Here is an 18,432-nt window from a genome sequence, read left to right as displayed (position 1 = left end):
TGTCCTGGTGGCTTCATGCCCTGACGTGTGTCCTGGTGGCATCGTCCCCCCATGCATGGTAGCATCGTCCCCTGATATGTGTCCTGGTGGCTTCATGCCCTGACGTGTGTCCTGGTGGCATCGTCCCCTGATATGTGTCCTGGTGGCTTCATGCCCTGACGTGTGTCCTGGTGGCTTTGTCCCTGCCCATATGTGTCCTCATGGCATCGTCCCTCCATCATGTGCTGGTGGCATCATCCCCTGACGTGTGTCCTGGTGGCTTCATGCCCTGACGTGTGTCCTGGTGGCATTGTCCCCCCATGTGTGGTGGCATCGTCCCCTGACATGTGTCCTGGTGGCTTTCTTACTCCATGTGTGTCCTGGTGGCTTCACATCCCAATATGTGTCCTTGTGGCACACGCACACCCCCTTCTGCATGCACACGCACACGCATGCACACACGCATGCACACACATGCCGATGCGCATGGGCACACACGCGTGTGCGCAGACACAAGAACACACGCGCACACGGCATGCACACCCCCACCTGCATGCACGCCATGTGTACACACACATGCATGTGCACGCACACGTATGTATGCACATACACCCCATGCACACGCAATGCACACACACGTACACACTTTCTTGTGCCCCCCCCCATGCACACACATGCGCACACGCGTGTAGCCCCTTCCTAGGCCCCCCACACGTGTGCACACATGTGCTGCAGAGCCGCCCCGCCAGAACCGCCCATGCAACACGCACACGTGTGCCACCCTGCCGCGCCACGTGCCCCCCCCCATACGCGTGTCGTGTCCCCCGCCCTCGGTGACATTTGCGCTTGGGTGCGGGGACAAAGTCCAGCGAGGCCACAACACGGGACGCAGCGATGGGGGCCGTATCCTGCAGCATGTTCCCGTGGCTCCTCCTGGCGCTGAGCGTCTGCGTCTGGCCCAGCACAGGTAGGCCCACGACACGCCACGACACGCGGCAACATGCTCCAACACAGCAAAACACGCCACAACACCCCACAACACACCGTGACATGCAACAACGTGACACAACGCGCCACAATGCTCCCTGACATGACACAACATGCTAAAACATCCCACGACACGCCACAACACCCCACAATACCCTACAACATGACACAACATGCCACTACATACCATGACATGTCACAACATCCCACAACATGCTAGAACACACCACAACATGCTACAACACGTGGCAACACCCCACAACATGCCATGCCATGACACAACGTGCCGTAACACCCCACAACACCCTACAACATGCCACAACACACTGTGACATGCTACAACACCCCACAACACGCTAGAACACACCACAACATGCTACAACGTGCCACAACACCCCACAACATTCTGCAACACCTCATGACGTGCCACAACACACTACAACACACCACAACATCCTACAACATGCTGCAACACCCCACAACACCTCACAACATGCTACAACATGCCACGACTCCCCACAACATGCTAGAACACCCCACAACACGCCACAACACCCCACAACATGCCAGAATACACCACGTGCTACAACATGCCGCGACATCCCACAACATGCTAGAACACACAACATGCTACAACACGCCACAACACCCTACAACACGCTACAACACCCCGCAACACCCCACGCCATGCCAGAACACCCCACAACACGCCACACCACGTCACGACACAGCGTGCCACAATCCATCACAACACACCCCGGCGTCCAGCCACACGCTACAACACGCCCCAGCATGCCACTACACGCATGTGGTGACCGCAGGGGCTTCTCCGAGCTCCTTTTGGGGGCCAAAATGACTCTGGTTGCATTTTTTTCCCTAATTAGGGTGATTCTAACCCAAAACTTGTGCCCACCTGGGTGGTGTCGGGGGGGTGGGGGAGGGGCTGCACCCAGTTTTGGGTGCATTTGGCTTCGGTCGGGCTTCGTGTGCTCACGATGGGTGCCGTCGCCCTGGCTTGGGGCGGTTTTACCCTTTTTTGGGGGTACTTTTGCCTTTTTGGGGTGTTTTCACCCTGGTTTGGATGCAGCCACCCACTTTTGGGTGCTTTTGCTATTTTTGGGGGTGCTTTGGCCTTTTTTAGGGTGCTTGCACCCTGTCCTGGGTGCTTTAGTCCTGGTTTGGGGGTGTTTTCATTCTGGTTTGGGTGCATTCACCCTGGTTTGGGTGTTTTCACCCTGGTTTGGGTACTTTCACGCTTTTCCTGAGTGCTTGCGCCCTCCTCTGGGTGCATACACCCAGTTTTAGGTGCTTGCACCCTGGTTTTGGGTGCATTTGCCCTGGGTTTGGGTGCATTTGCTCTTTTCTGGATGCATTTGCTCTGCTATGGGTGCTATCATCCTGTTTTGGGTGCATTCGCCCTGCTTTGGGTCCTTTCACCCTGGTTTGGGTGCTTTCATGCCGCTTCGGGGTGTTTTCACCCTGGTTTGGGTGCATTCACCCTTTTCCTGGGTGCTTGCGCCCTCCTCTGGGTGCTTTTGCGTTGCTTTGGGTGCACTCACCCAGTTTTAGGTGCTTTCACCCTGGTTTGGGTGCATTTGCTCTGGTTTTTGGTACATTTCCTCTGGTTTAGGGTGCATTTGCCCTTTTCTGGGTGCATTTGCTCTCCTATGGGTGTTACCATCCTGTTCTGGGTGCATTCGCCCTGCTTTGGGTGCATTCACACCGTTTGGGGTCCTTTCATCCTGTTTTGGGTGCTTTCACCCTGTTTGGGGTGCATTTCCCCTCATTTTGGTGCAGTCACCCTGGTTTGGGTGCACATTCACCCACGCCGGGAGACTCTTGCCACCCCACGGGTGCCCCTCGGTCCCCTCCCACATCCCCGTCCCCTCCCCAGGTCTCCCACCACGCCACATGGACTCCGTGGTTCAGATCGTGGAAGCCCTTGAATCGACTGACCACGGCTTTACCGGCACCGTGCCGGAGCTGGCGCGGGCACTGGGTGGCTGCAGCACCCCTGGGTGCCGTGCGGTGCTGGGAGAGCCACCCGACGTCCCACCAGCCCCACCAACGCTCAGCCGCGAGCAGTGGCTGCTCTTCACCCAACTCCTCCACCACGACGACGCGACACCCGAGCGCGGCGCGGTGCTGGCACCCGACGGCTCCACCGTCGCCCTCGGTCCCCTTCTTGCCGGCGTCGAGGTTGGCCTCAAGCGGGCGGCAGGGTGGCCCGTCCCCACCGTCGAGCCACTCGTCGACGCGCTCTACGCCGTCACCATCGCCGAGGCTTTGGGGACATCCTTCCTCTTGGCTCGTGACGGTTACGGCAACCGAGCCGCGCTGGGACCTGGTGGCTGTTGGGATGACGTGGATGACCCCCAAAACTACACCCTGCTGGGACCCCCGTCACCCATCCCCGATGCTATCGCCAACGGGGCGATGGATGGGGTGCTGTTGGGTGCACGCCTGGCCCGAGCACCCATCCCGCTCGCCGACCTTCTCCGGGGCTACTACGGGACAGGCAACGGCACGGAGAAGGGACGACCCCCCAGCAGTTATCGGCGGCGAGATTTTGGGGTGCTGACGGGGCCAGAGAAGCTGGAGGAGGAGGTGGCGGCGATGCTGAGGGTGCTGCGGGTGCTGCCACCCACCCGGGAGCTCTTGGAGAACGTGGGGCCGGAGGAGGTGGCGGCCATTGCTCGCCAAGCAGCGCGGGACTTCACGGAGGTCTACGTGGGTAGGGAGATCAGATTTCTGTGTCGTCCCCCACCCCCCCAAAAAAATTGGGTGGGAGGATGGGTGGAGAGCTGCACCCTGGGTGGGGTCCCCAGTGTCACTTCAGTGTAGGTGGCACTGAGGGGAGTCAAGCTCTGAGAGCTGACTGGTGACATGTGGCCTGCAATGGTGGGACACCACCATGTCCCCTAGATGGACATTGGTGTGTCCACTGGCTGGACACCGCTGTGTCCCCTGGATGGACATCGGTGTGTCCCCTGGATAACGGGTCCCTGGACACTGCTTTGTCCCCTGTATGGTCACCGACATGTCGCCTGAATGGCCACCACCGTGTCCTCTGGATGGACACTGGTGTGTCCCCTGGAGCCAGCCGTGTCCCCAGCCAGGGGACACCTCAAGCAGATGCTCCACATCCCCTAGCTGAGGGGACTCCAGGAGGACACTGCCATGTCCCAGGCCAAGAGGTTCCCAAGCTGGGCAGATATCCCCAAGACCCCAAAGGGCTGCTGCCGTGTCCCCAACTGCCCGTGCGACCAGGCAAATCCCCTTTCTTCCACCACGTGCCTTCCCTCACAGAGTGCCCGGCCATCGTACCCCGGTGCATGTGGGGTGCCCGTCCCTACCGCGGCACCCCCAAACTCTTGACCCTCCCCTTGGGCTCCGTCTACATCCACCACACCTTCATACCCAGCACCCCGTGCCGCACCTTCGCCGCCTGCGCCGACGCCATGCGCTCCATGCAACGCTTCCACCAAGACACCCGCGGTTGGGATGACATCGGTTACAGGTAAAACCCCAACACCGTCGCTCAACTGCGGTCCTCGTCACCCATCTCCGGGCAGCTCAGGTTGACCCACGGGTGCTTGCAGCTTCGTGGTGGGGTCAGACGGTTACCTGTACCAAGGCCGAGGTTGGCACTGGGTTGGTGCCCACACCAAAGGTTACAACAGCAAAGGCTACGGCGTGGGCTACGTTGGAGACTTCTCGGCCACCTTGCCGGACCCTGACATCATCGCCCTGGTGCGGGACGGGCTCCTGCCATGCGCCGTGCGGACCGGCCGGCTTCACCACAACTACACCCTACGCGGCCACCGCCAGATGGGTCACACCGACTGCCCCGGCAACTCCCTCTTCCATGAAATTGAGACCTGGCACGGCTTCAAGGTGAACACCAAGCTTTGTGGCATCTCCAGGGGTTGGAGGTTGGGGTGTCTGGTCCGCTCTGGCGTGACTGGGAGGATGGGGGTTTGGTGATGGTGGATGTGGGAGGTGATGCTGGGACTGATGGTGGTTTCTTCTCTCCTCTGCAGTGAGGATCAGCCCCGTGGGTCCTGGTCTGGATGGGTGCGGGCAAGGTTGGATCATGGTCTAGATGGACGCTGGCCCCATGGGTGATGGTCTAGATGGACCCTGATCCAACAGATGTTGGTCTGATGGATGCCAGCCTGGGTGGACCCTGGTCCAGATGGACACCAGTCCCGTGGGTGCCAGCCTGGATGGACCTTGGTCCAGACAGAACCTCACCCAATGGATGCCATCATGGATCAGCCCTGGTCCAGCTGGACACCAACCCAACAGGTGCCAACCCTGATGGACGCAGGCCAAGAAGAACCCCAGTCTTCAAGGCTATCAGCCTGGATGGATCCTGGCCCCACTGGCCCAGCAGACCATCCCTGTAGCCACAAACCACTAGAAATCCCCCTGCAATAAAGTCAATGCCAGGACATCAGCTTTGGAGAGCGAGAGGGAAACTGAGGCACGGGATGGGGGGCAGCCATGGGGTCATGGGGGAGGACTTAAGCGAGGGACCCAGGTGCCCAGGATCTGCTGCAGGGCTGGGTGCTGTGGCACACGCGTGCATGTGTGTGCACACGCATGTCCAAGCAGCACTTTCCCCCCTTAACCCACCTTGGAAACCCCACATGACCCCCAAGGAGACCCCCACCTCCATACCCCCCACCCCCGAGAGAAGCACCCACCCCCCAGATGGGCATCCAGCCTCCAGAGGTGCCCACGTCACACCCCACACCGTAGTGGCCAGGAGCTGCTATCTCCAGCACCCGTTCACTCTGAAACCTAATGATGGCATTTCAGCCGGATGAACGCAACAGGCCACCAGGGTACCTAGACCACACTGCGGGGTGGCCCGGCGTGGCTCACCCTTCTCGGTGTGTCCCAGGCCGTGGCCCAGCGTGAGCCTGGCCGAACTGGGAGCGTAGATAACATCATCGGGGCAGAGGCGGAGGTGAGGGTGTGACTGAAACTCCTGCCTGGTCACATGGGGAAGCCACGACAGGAACCGGGGCAGCCGACTCCGGGTGCCGGAGCAGGCAGAGAACAGCCGAGGTACCGCGGGACGGGGTGGGGGGTATGTGGGGGGGGCACCCTGGGGTGATGCTCAGCCTTGGGGGTACACAGGGGATGCAGGGTGCTGGGGCAGGGTGAAGCAGCACCCTGAGGAGTAAGGGGTGCTGCAGGGGAGAGCATGGGTGATGGGGTGCTATAGGGTGCTGCAAGCTGGGGTGGGGACCCCAGAAACGCTGGCACCCCCCCCCGCCCAGGGTTTGAGCACCCTCCGCAGCTCAGCTCTAGGGTGCTGGCACCCCTAAATTGGCAGGCGCCAAAGCCGTGGGTGCCCACAGCTGGCTTCCACCCTGGGGGCTGTCACAGAGAGATGGTCCTGGGGTGCAGCCGGCCCCGTCCACCCCCCCAACCCTGGCCCGCACCCATGTGTGCACCCTGGGGAGCTGGGGGGGGGTCCCCAAGGCCTGGGCTTGGCGCGGGGTGCAGGTGCCAGGAGGAAATGCCGTGGCGGCGCGAGGGGAAACGAGGCCGCATCGGCGACGGAAGCATCTCCGGCACCCGCCTGCGCTCGGAGCCGAGGTGGTGGCGGGCCACCTGCCTGGGTGTCACCGTGTCCCCGGTGTTCACCGCGCCCCGGTGTCACCGAATCCTGATGCTGCCGCACCCCCCCGGGGTGCCACCGCGCCCTGGCAGGGATGGGTGCTGCAGGGGGCAGGGGCCGGCGTGGGTACGGTGGTGTGGGCACCCACTGGGTGGGGGACCTGCTCCGTGGGCAGGGGCATCGGCACCCACAAGATGGGGACCCCTCGGTGGGCAGGGGCACCCCAGAACATCAGCACCCACAAGATGGGGACCCCTCGGTGGGCAGGGGCACCCTGGGGACATGGGCATCCACAAGATGGGGACCCCTCGGTGGGCAGGGGCACCCCAGAACATCGGCACCCACAAGATGGGGACCCCCTCAGTGGGCAGGGGCACCCTGGGGACATGGGCACCCAGAAGATTGGGGGACCCATTGGCGGCTGGAGCCCTCACGGAAATGGGGACCCCTTGGTGGGCAGGGATGCCCCACAGCAATGGGCACCTTAGGGTGCCCCAATGTGGGTGCCCAGATAAGGGTGCCTGGGATGAGAGGACCCAAATAGGGGTGCCTGGATTAGGTGCTCTGGAGAAGGGCACCCAGGTAGGGGTGCCCAGAGAGGGGCACCCAGATAAAGGTGCGTAAATGGGGTGACAAAATAGAGGTGCCCCAATAAGGGTGCCTGGATTGGGGTGCCTGGATGGGGGAACCCACATAAGGGTGCATAAATAGGGTTGCCTGGGTGGGGGTGCCCAGATAGAGGCCCCCAGATAAGGGCACCTAGATGGGGGTGCACTGGGTGTAGGCACCCAAATAGGGGTGTCTGGATAGGGTGCTCATATAGGGTGCCTGTACATGGGTGCCTGGATAGGGACACCCAAATGAGGGTGCCTGGGCTTGGGTGCCCAGATAGAGACACCCAGATAGGGGTGCCCTTGCATGGGGGTCCCATGAATAGGGGTGCCTGGGTGGGGGTGCCCCAAAAGGGATACTTGGATGGGGCACCCAAATAGGGGTGACTGGGTGGGAATGCCAGGTTGGGGGTGCCCTTGCCCCCCCCGCCCCATGCCAGCCCGTGGACACCCCGTGGCTAACGTGTCTCTCCCCATCCCACAGATGGAAGTGGAGAAACCCCCGCTGGGACCCGAGCCACCAACTCTACTGAAGACCTACAAATGGCGAACGGCAGCACCCATGGGTGACCGAGAACCTGAACGGGGCACGGGGTCCCCGGGGAGCCGGCGTTGGACCCGGTTGCAGGGATGGAAACGTTCCTACAGCCAACCCGAATCTGATAGCCCCGATGATGGGGCTGGAAAGGGGAGCTCCGGCTTGGGGGCACCCAAAGCCAGCACCCGCCGGTCCCTCTTCCAACGGGCTTTTTCGGCACCCTCCAAGGGCACCAAGGAGACCCGGGGACCCGAGGGTGGCAAGGCCACCCTGCAGAAGTACCTGCGCTCCATGTCCAAGAGGAAGGGTCACGTGGAGAGCGGTGCCAGGGCTGAGCAGGTGCCCCACGATGCTGTTCCAGGTACGGGGGTGATGGGGAGGGTGGGCGTCAGGGTGCTGGTGGTGGGTGACGGTGATGGGATAGGGGCGGTGGTGGTTGGGGAGGAGTTGGGGGTGATGGGTTGGGGGATGATGGGTGGTAGGTGGTTGTAGGTGATGGGTTGGGAGTGATGGGTGGGGGGTGATAATGATGGGTGTTGGTTGGAGGGTGATGGGTTGGAGGGTGATGGGTGGTGATGATGATGGGTGATCAATTGGGGGTGATGGATGATGGGTTGGGGGCTGATGGGTGGTGGGCAATGGAAATGCGTGATGGTCTGGAATGCAATGGGTGATGGGCGGTGGGTTGGGGGCAACAGTTAGTGGGTGATGGTGATGGGTGATGGTGACCACTGGGGTCTGGGAGGCGGTGGCTGATGGTGGGAGACATAGAGGGGCGTAGGATGTGGCCAGGCTTTGCTGGTGTTGGGGATCTCCTGCCTGCAGGTGCCCTCCAGGGTTGGGGGGGGGGGCACCCATGGGTGCAGGATGGCTGGGTCCCACCTGGCCCCAAGGCCTGCTCCCGGACTCACGTGGCCCTGGTCCCCGTGTGTGCCCGGCACGGGGCTCGTTGGCGGCACGTGGAGCCGTGCCAGCCCCTGCGGCACCCGGATCTGGCAAAACCGGCTTGGCTCCGGCAGGGACACCCACGGTGCAGGCAGGGCGCTGGGGCAGGGCAGCCAGCCGGCTTTGTCCCCATCATGGCGTGGCCACGGCCAAGCGTGGCCTGGCATTGCCACGCTGACGGCGGCACAGCCACATGTCCCCCAGCATTGCCACCCTGGTTGTGGCACAGCCGCGGCCATACATCCCCCGGCATCACCATACCCACGGTGGCATAGCCACAGCCACGTGTCCCCTGGCACTGCCACGCCGCCCATGGGTGACGGGCGCATGGTGAGCACCCAGTCTCCCCCTGACACCCTGCTCTGCACCCCCAGCAAGCACCCACGGGGTGTCATCGATCCCACTGGCTCCAGCACCTGACGCCCCGGTGTGGGATGTCTCCAACTTCTCCTTGGTGGACGGACATCTGATCCTTGTAGGCAAGGACGAGGAGGTGAGGACAAGGGGACAACAGTCCCCTGGGCACCCAGGGGCTCGTGCTGGTGTCCCTTGGGTGACGGGGTGCACAGATGGGTGCTGGGGACAGCGGTGCCTGACCCCTCCGTGCCACCAGGCTTCATGTAGGAACAGGAACCGGACGGGGAGCTCCATCTCCGACAGCACCAACCTGTACCCAGCAGGCGGCAGGAGGGACCCCGGTGAGCGAGGTCGCCCCATGCCGGCACGCACCGATGCCACGGGGTGTTGGCACGTGCTGGTGTGACTTGTGTGTGTGCAGGTCCCGTGCGGCTCCACTGCACGGAGCTCCTTGGGCTACGTGCCATGGCACGCCCCGTGCCGTGTACCATACGATCATGCACCACGCACAGTGCCAGGCATCGTGGCCGTGCCCCGTGCCATGCCCTGTGCCATGCACCGTGCCGCTGTGCGCTGTGATATGCACCGTGCCAGGCGCCGTGCGCTGCCCCATGCCCCACACCGTGCATCCTGGCTGTGCCTTGTGCCATGCGCCGTGTTGCCATGCGCCGTGTTACCATGCACCGGGCAATGCATCGTGGCTGTGCCCTGTGCCACGCACCGTGCCACGCTCTGTGCCACGCACCCTATGTCTTGCATCATGGCCATGCCCTGTGCCATGCCCTGTGCGCTGTGCTCCATAGTCATGCCCCATGCTGTGCCCGGTGCCGAGCACCGTACGGCACCCCATGCCATGCCCCGTGTTGTGCCCATGCCGTGCCAGATGCCAGACTTTGTGCCGTGCCCATGTCACACACCGTGCCATGCAGCAAGCCGTGCCCCGTGTCATCCACCCTGCTAAGCCTCACGTCACACCGTGTCGCGTCCTGTGCCATGCACCACGCCACTCACCGTGCCGTGCACCGTTTGTGCACCGCGCTGGGCACCACGCCGCATCCCGTGCCAATGCCGCATCCCGTGCCACGTACCACACAATGTACCACGCCACGTACCACGCCGTGCCCTGTGCCATGCCCCGCGCCGTGCCCTGTGCCACGCACCACACCGTGCCATACCCTGCGCCGGGTACCGTGCTAGGCACCGCGCCGTGCTTTGTGCCGTGCACCCCACCGTGCCCCGTGTCCCCCACCGAGCCGGGTGCACGGAGGAAGCGCTGGGTGCGATGCTGCCTCGTACCGTCACCGCTTCCTCCATGCTGCTGCGTCTGCTGATCCGAGCGATAAATGCTTTCGGCTTCCTCCCCGCGCCCCTCACCGGCGTGGGCAGACGGCGTTGCTGCCAGCCATGGGGCCCCGCCGCTGGCTGCTCTGCACCGCGCAGGGAGGTGAGTTACCCCCACGCTGGCACCGGGGCTGGCACCCTCATGGCACCGGGGTGGGGACCATCCTGGATGGGTGCTCGGCATCGCGGCACCGGGGCTGAGCACCAAGGCTGGACGCTGGCGCTGTGCACTGGAGCTGGGGCAGCAGGATACATCCTACTGCCCCCTTCTTCCTTGCGCCCATGAGCACCCATTTTCAGCACCCGAAGCTTGGCTGCATCTCCGGGCTGTAGATACTGTGAGGTGCTGGCAGGATTTGGCACCCAGAACAAGGTGCCTGGGCCCTTCCTCCAGCTTTGGTTGATGTTTCCCTGCGGGGGGAGGGTTGCGTATGGGTGTATCCTGCCCCTTCTCAAGCCTGGCATGGTGTTGGGGTGCTTGGGGTGCTGGTAAAGGGGGGGGGGTCCTGATGTTGGGTGCCCCTCCAGACCTGGCTGCAGATGAGAAGAGCACCCGGGGTGCCGGGAGAAGCGCCGAGAGCGAGACCTCCTCCACCTCCCAGTTCACCAATGTCAAGGTGGGCATCCCCCCTCCCCACAGTCCCAGCCCCCCCTTCTCCCGGGTGCTCAGGCCCACCCATGGGTGACACGGCAGCCATCTCCTTACCCCATCCAGGGGTTGTTGTGGAAGAGGCTCCGGGAGCGGAAAGGTCGCGGCGTCCCCAAAGTCGAGACGCCGGCAGTGACGGTCCCCAACGGTGAGAGGTACGGCACCGCAGAGGGTGGCGGTGGGGTCACGGGTGCTGGTGAGGGTGCCCCGGTGATGGTCCTGTCCCCGTAGGGTCCCCAGCCGGAGCGGTTCGCGGGAGTCGCTGCTGCCACCTCCCAGCGTGGCTGAACTGGACCTCACTGGGGACAATGTCATCATCCGGCCCGTGCACGGCAGCATCGTGGGCGAGAAGTTTTGCTTTCAGGTAACGGGCTTGGGTGGGTGTTCAGGGCGCCCCGAAGAGGCACCCGGGGCACCCTGGATGGGCACCCAGAGCACCCCAGGCAACCTGAAAGGGACCCCAGGGCACCCCAGGCACCTTGGAGGGGCACCCAGAGCATCCAGAGCACCCCAGGCACCCTGGGCAGACACCCAGGGCACCCTGGGGGGGCATCCACAGCACCTCAGGTACCCGGGGCACCCAAGACATCCTGCACAGTCATCCAGGGCACGCAGGACACCCCGAAGGGGCACCCAGAGCACCCTGCCCAAGCCCCCAGGGCACCCCCACTGAGCACCCCAAAGGGACACACCAGCACAGCCCTTAGCCATGGGCACCCAGACCCCAGAGCGTAGCCCCCCCCCAGACACCTTCCCCGCACCCAGGTCATCACGGGCGAGGGCAGCTGGTCCTTCGGGTGCACGTCCCTGGCCGAACGCGACCGCTGGATTGAGAACCTGCGCCGGACCGTGCAGCCCAACAAGGTGGGACCGCGAGGACACCCGTGGGACACCCCTGCCACCCCCAGGGGACGGGAACCTCCAGCACCCAGACATGAGAGGCCACCCGCTGCCCTCCTGTCTCCCCAATGGGCAGGATGAGGCCCGCTGGCAGGGCTGGGTGGGGAAACTGAGGCACAACCCCCCCACTCCACCCTGGAGCCCTGCAGGCACCCACAACCCTGATGTCCTCCTGGGGGCTTGCTTGTCCCCCCATGTACCCTCCTGTCCCCTGGGGGCTTGGTTGTCCCCTTGTGTCCCCTCCTGTCCCACCATGGGTTTGGCTATCACCCATGTCCCCCTGAGGATTTGGTTGTCCACCCATGTCCCCATGTCCCTTCCTGTCCCTCCATGTCCCCTCCTGTCCCCACTCCCACCCCATCCTCCCATGTCTCCTCCTGTCCCCCAATGTTCCTTCCTGTCCATCCTTGTCCCCCCCATTCCCACGTGTCCCTCTGTCCCCCATGTCCCCTCCTGTCCACCCACAGAATTCCCTGTCCCCCTCAACCCCCGTGCAGATTCACCTACCCCCCCATGTCCCCCACTGTCCCCTTGACCTCCCCACCCATGTCCCCCACCCCGGCAGGACAACTGCGAGAGGCTGGAGCTGGCGCTGAGCCTGTGGGTGTACGAAGCACGGGACCTGCCACCTCGGCGTCGCCTCCGTTGTCACCTCCACCTGGACGGCACCCTCTTCGCCCGTACCACCGCCAAGGTGGCCGGTCCCGACGGCGAGCTCTTTTGGGGTGAACTCTTCCAATTGGCCGCCCTGCCACCTGCCCGTGCCCTCACCCTCACCCTTTGCCGTGATGACCACCCCGGTCAACCAGTAGCCTCCATTACCGTCCCCTTGGCCGAGCTGGCGGCTGCCCGGCAGCCCTTGGAGCGTTGGTACCCACTGAGTGGTCCCGGGGGAGGTGAGCGGATGCCATCGGTGAGGGTACGCGGGCGCTACCGGGAGGTGCGGGTGCTGCCCATCGTACGCTACAAGGAATTGGCTGAGTTCATCACCTTCCATTACCGGGAGCTGTGCGCCCATCTGGAGCCCACCATCGCCGTGCGGCACAAGGAGGAGCTGGCTGGTGCTCTCGTCCGCGTCTTGCAGAGCACTGGGAAGGCCAAGGTGGAGCGGGTGCTGGCCATGGGGGATGTGGGGAGGGTGGGTGAGGGCAAGATGGGTGCTGCCTGGGGTGCTGTGGGCATGGCAGTTGGGGTAGGAGGGACATCATGGGTTGGGGGTGCTGGGAGAGTTGGGGTGGGATGGGATGGGGTGGATGGGTTGGGTTGGGATGAGTTGGATGGGTTGGGTTGGGATGGGTTGGATGGGTTGCGTTTGGTTGAGTTGGGATGAGGTGGATGGGTTGGGTTGGGTTGAGTTGGAATGGGATGGGATGGGACTGGAGAGTCGGTTTTGGTTGGGGTGGACGAGCTGGGATGGGATGGATGGGAACTGCAGTTCAGGGGAGCGCCAGGAGGTCCTGGCACTTCCCAGGGTGGGTTGGTCAGGTTGGTTTGGGGCCATGGGTGCCCACTGAGCCCTTCAACACGTCCACCTGGCAGTCATTCCTCATCGACCTCGGTGTGGCCGAGCTGGACCGCTTTGATGACCGCGAGGCACTGATCTTCCGTGAGAACACGCTGGCCACCAAGGCCATCGACGAGTACATGAAACTGGTGGGGGGCAAGTACCTCCAGGACACGCTGGGTACGGCTGAACGTTACACATCTTTGTGGGATGTTAGGGGGTGTGGTGGGGTGCGGGGCATGGACAGAGCATTGTGGGGCTGTAGGACACCCCCAGAAAGTGGAGGCTTGTCACGGCCATGCCCACGGTGGTGGTTGGTTGGTCCCCTTACGGGTTGTTCCTTGGTGTTCAGGTGAGGCCGTGGCCCAGCTCTGCACCTCGGATGATAGCTGCGAGGTGGATCCCAGCAAATGCGCTGGCCTTGACCTCTCTGACAACCAGAACAACCTGCGGCAAGTCTGCGAGGAGACCTTCCAACGCATCGCTGCGTCCTGCGAGTGAGGGACAGCCCCTGCGCGGGCCATGGGATTGGGCACGGAGATGGCCGTGGGGGTGGGCACCTGCCCAGGGATGGGCTTGGGGATGGACACTGGTACGGGCAATGGGAGAAGCCTGGGGTGGGCACCAGCACCATGAAGACCTGGGGACAGGCTTGGAGGTGGGCATGGGCATAGGGACGGGCTTGGGGACAGGAATGGGAATGGGCAGGAGGACAGGCACTGGCACCAGGATGGGCATGGGGATGGGTTTGAGGATTGGCATCATCCTGGGGATGGGTTTGGGGACTGGCACCATCCCTGGGATGGGCATGGGCACCAGGAATAATCCAGGGACAAGCTTGGGGACAAGCACAAGGGACTGGCCTGTGGACAGGCACAGGCATGGTGGGCACCATGTCCCACGTGGCTTGCTGGGGTGGCTCCAGGGCCAGCCACCTGCCCCAGCACCCTTCAGGGTGTCTCTCCCCACAGCGCCTTCCCGGCAGAGCTGGGCGAGATCTTTGCGGCATGGCAGGAGGAGTGCGCGGCGCGGGGCAAGGCGCCCATCGGACAGCGCCTGGTCTCGGCCTCCCTCTTCCTACGGTTCCTCTGCCCTGCCGTCATGTCCCCCAGCCTCTTTGGCCTCGTCCAGGAGTATCCCAGCGAGGCCACTGCCCGTACCCTCACCCTCGTGGCCAAGGTCATCCAGAACTTGGCCAACTTCACCACGTACGTCACGGCAGGGCACAGCACCAGCGCCGGTGGGGAGGGACATGCCCATGGGGAAGCCATGGGGCAGCGGGGACATCCCCTACATGCTGTGTGGCACATGCCGTGGACAGTCATGGGGCAGTAGGGTTGTCCCCAACATACCATGGAGTGGTAGGGTTGTCCCCAACATGCCACAGAGCAGCAGGGATGTCCCTTAAATGTCATGGGGCAGCAGTGACACCTCCTACATGCTGTGTGGCAAGCAGGGACATCTCCTACATGCCATGAACCAGCCATGGGGCAGCAGGGAGCATCTCCACTGCATGCATGGGGCTGATGTGTCCCAGCAGCAGGGCCTCATGTGTCACCTGTGGTGGCCTGACCTATGGGTGGCTTGGTGCAAGAACATGGCAGTGTCCTCACATGTCCTGGCTTGTAGCCAGGGTGGTGACATGGTGCAGGGTCATTGCAATGACATGGTGCATGATCCCGGAGGTGGCGTGGCCCATGACCATGATGGTGGCTCGTGACCATGGTGGTGGCCCAGGCCATTGCCTTGTCCCCAGGCAACCAGACATTGTGGTCCCCAGGTTTGGTGAGAAGGAGGCCTACATGGGCTTCATGAATGAGTTCCTGGAGCACAACTGGAGCACCATGACAGAATTCCTGCAGAGCGTGGCCAACCCTGAGAGCAGCGTCCACATGGCCACCTACGACGGCTACGTGGACCTGGCTCTGGAGCTCGCCACTCTCCACCTCCTGCTCTGCGACATCTTCTCCAGCCTGGACCAGGTGCCACCACCCATTTGTCCCCAAGGGTAGCTGGCAAGACTGGCCACCTCCTTCTCCCCACACAGAGACCTGGTGTCCACTGCCCCATGGATGGCACCTACCCCAAGACCACCCATTGTCCCCATAACGTCCTTGTCTTGTCCTGGTAGGCCACGCAGGAGGAGCTGGAGCCCCTACCCACCATCCTCACTGCCATCAGGGAGGGGACCCCCGTCCCCGTCTCCGTCCGTCTCAGCTCCACCACAGAGCGAAGTTACCGGTGGGTGGACAGAGGGACATATGGGACCAAGGTGGACGTGTGGGGCCAGGAGGAGCTTTGGTAGAGGCGTGACACTAGGATGGGTTTGGGGTGGTTCTCGTCCTGGCGGGGTTCAGGGGATAGTTCTGGTCCTAGTTGGGTCTAGGGTGACTCTGGTCCAGAATGGGTTCGAAGTCACTGGTCCCAGTTGGGTTCAGGGCATGGTTTTGGTCCCTGATGGGTCCAGCAGATGGCTGCGGTCCAGGTAGGGGATGGTTCTGGTCTGGACTGGATTTGGTGGATAATTCTGATCCAGGCTGGGTCCAGGAGATGTTTCTGGTCCCAGATGGATTTAGGGGGTGTTTCTGGTGCTGGCTGGGTTCAGGGTGGTTCTGGTTGGCTGGGTTTGGGGTGACTCTGGTTCTGGGTGGGTTTGGGGTGGTTCAGGTCAAGGCTGGTCTTGATGCTGGTTCCGGTTCTGGTTGGGCTTGAGAGATATTTCTGGTCCCAACTGGGTTTGGGGTGCTTAAGGTCCAGGCTGGGGTCAGGAGATGGGTTCAATCCCAACTGGGTTTGGGGTGCCTCTGGTCCAGACTGGGTTCAGGGTGGTTCTGGTCCCTCCTGGGTCCAGCACCACCCTGGTATCTGGCCATGCCATCACCCCATCTCCCCTCACAGCCCGGCAGACAGCTTCAAACCAGGCTTCGTGCCACCACGGGACCTGAGCAAGCACAGCCCCCTCATCAAGAGCCAGTCCCTCATCAGCATCCGCCGAGTTCGGGGCCGGGAGGACGGGCCGGAACCGGAGCCGGCACCGGCACCAGTACCATCACCGCCGTCCAGCCGGGAACGCCGCAACGTGCAACGCACCCAGAGCGTGCCGGCGCAGAGTAAAGCCGCCCGGCGCCTACGCAAGCAGGCCAGCGCCGAGCACGTGGCGGAGCCACTGGTCGATGACAACCCAGGATCCCTCATCCCCCGCAACGTCCCGGTAAGCCACGGTGGCTGCCATGCCGCCCTCGTGTTAGGGCCGGTGCTCCGAGGAGTACGGCAGCGTTAATAAGTGCCGCCGGTGCTGTAGGGTCATGGGAAGCTGCGCTCGTCGGCGTCGCTACCGCGCAAATCGACGGTGCCGTGGCAGCGCTATGCGGAGGAGGCGGCGGCGGCAGCGGCACAGGGCGAGCTCTACGCCATCCGCCCCTTGGAGAAGGTAACCGTGGGGTGGGTGACAGCCAAACCCACTGGGGTGTCCACCGATAATCCCCACACACACACACATCCCGTCCTCGTCCCCCTCCAGCATGGGCGGTTGATCGAGGCACTGCGGAAGGAGGTGGCGGAGAACCGGGAGAAGTTACGGCTGGTGGAGACGCGAGCGGGAGAGATGGAAGTCCAACACTGCGGATTGCGGCAGGAGCAGGGTCAGCACCGAGAGCAGCTTGAGCGTCTCCGGCAGCAGTTGGAGGAGGCGAACGCCCGTGCGGCCAATTTGGGTGCCAGGTAGGGATGGGGATGGGGAGTGGGTTCCCCAAACCGGTGGGTGCTCCACGCCAGCGGGTGCCCCACCACCGGGTCGGGGTCTTGGCTCATTCCCAACCCAATTAGGTTGACGGTGGCTGAAGGCACCAGGAAGAAAGACCTGGAGAGGCTGAAGGCCAGCGAGGAGAAGAGCCGAGAGCTGGTAAGAGCCAGGATGCAGGCGCACCCATGGGTGACAAGAGGGACCCGGGTGGGGGCTGACACGGTCCCCTCGCAGGAGAGACGGCTGTCGGCACTGGAGAAGGAGCAGACAGAGCTGCGGGATGCCATCGCCCAAGCCCTGGGCCACCCTGGGAGGACGGGACGCAGGATGCCGGCACGGGGTTGGGATGAGAGCGGTGACGACTCTCAGGCCACCAGCGTGTAACTGGTTGCCCCGATGTCCCCGACGTGTCCCTGCAGCCCGGTCACCCGCCGTCTCCTGGGTCTTTCTGAAGGGCATTTAATCCTGATCCCGCGGGGTGTCCCCTCCCCAGGCAATAAACAGTGTTGGTGTCACCGCCACGAGGTACTCGGTTGTGACCTGCCACCGCTCAGGGCTCTGTCCCCAGCACCCTACGCCTGCCGGGGACATCCTAGGACCAGTGACAGGGATGGCAGGGCCATGGGGACCTGGAGGAGACCCATGGGGACCTGGAAAAGTGACAGAGATGGCAGGGCCATGGGGACACTTTGGGGGTGACAGGGCCACAGGGACTTTTTGGGACAGGGCCATGGGGAGACTTTGGGGGTGACAGGGCCACGGGGACTTTCTGGGACAGGGCCATGGGGACTCTTTGGGGGTGACGGGGCCACAGAGACTTTTTGGGACAGGGCAATGGGGACACTTTGGGGGTGACGGGGCCACAGGGACCCCTCAGGGCAGGGCCATGGGGACACTTTGGGGGTGACGGGGCCACAGGGACCCCTCAGGGCAGGGCCATGGGGACACTTTGGGGGCGACGGGGCCACAGAGACTTTTTGGGACAGGGCCATGGGGACACTTTGGGGGTGACGGGTCCTCTTTGGGACAGGGCCACGGGGTCCCCTGGGGGTTGGCAGGACCACGGGTCCCGCCGGGGTCCCCTCAGGGCCGCCCCTTTCCCCGACCAGCCAGACCTTCCCCCTCCGCCCCCCCTAAAATGGCCGCGCGGCGCCGCCGTCGCTCTCCGATGACGCAACAACCCGCGCCGCTCCCCCCCCTCCTGGAAGGTCGCCGCGCCGCCTCTTCCCTTCCCTCCTCCC

At 63.4% G+C, this 18,432-nt stretch overlaps 2 protein-coding genes across 2 annotated transcripts; both read left to right on the top strand.

The window, feature by feature from the left end:
* Positions 1 to 873: 873 nt before the first annotated feature.
* PGLYRP2 (peptidoglycan recognition protein 2) lies at positions 874 to 5,956 on the top strand. Its single transcript, XM_010568883.1, has 5 exons — positions 874 to 946; positions 2,861 to 3,700; positions 4,276 to 4,486; positions 4,569 to 4,863; positions 5,879 to 5,956. Exons 1-5 carry the CDS (start codon positions 874 to 876, stop codon positions 5,954 to 5,956), a joined length of 1,497 nt encoding a protein of 498 aa, XP_010567185.1.
* A 1,743-nt stretch (positions 5,957 to 7,699) lies between these two features.
* Positions 7,700 to 17,575, top strand: RASAL3 (RAS protein activator like 3). Its single transcript, XM_010568882.1, is given in 20 exon segments — positions 7,700 to 8,114; positions 9,034 to 9,039; positions 9,073 to 9,191; positions 9,312 to 9,396; positions 10,937 to 11,013; positions 11,112 to 11,200; positions 11,277 to 11,409; positions 11,811 to 11,909; positions 12,511 to 13,047; positions 13,485 to 13,559; positions 13,561 to 13,572; positions 13,575 to 13,629; positions 13,802 to 13,946; positions 14,421 to 14,657; positions 15,230 to 15,431; positions 15,581 to 15,750; positions 16,348 to 16,660; positions 16,751 to 16,879; positions 16,970 to 17,169; positions 17,275 to 17,575. Coding segments are annotated over 20 exon segments (3,399 nt in total).
* Positions 17,576 to 18,432: the final 857 nt, after the last annotated feature.

The sequence above is a fragment of the Haliaeetus leucocephalus genome, unplaced genomic scaffold (genome assembly GCF_000737465.1).
Source record: "Haliaeetus leucocephalus isolate CR32 unplaced genomic scaffold, Haliaeetus_leucocephalus-4.0 Scaffold261, whole genome shotgun sequence".
NCBI classification, from domain to species: Eukaryota; Metazoa; Chordata; class Aves; order Accipitriformes; family Accipitridae; genus Haliaeetus; species Haliaeetus leucocephalus.
The sequence above is the reverse complement of the archived record's forward strand: the minus strand, read 5'-3'. Positions and strand labels throughout refer to the sequence as shown.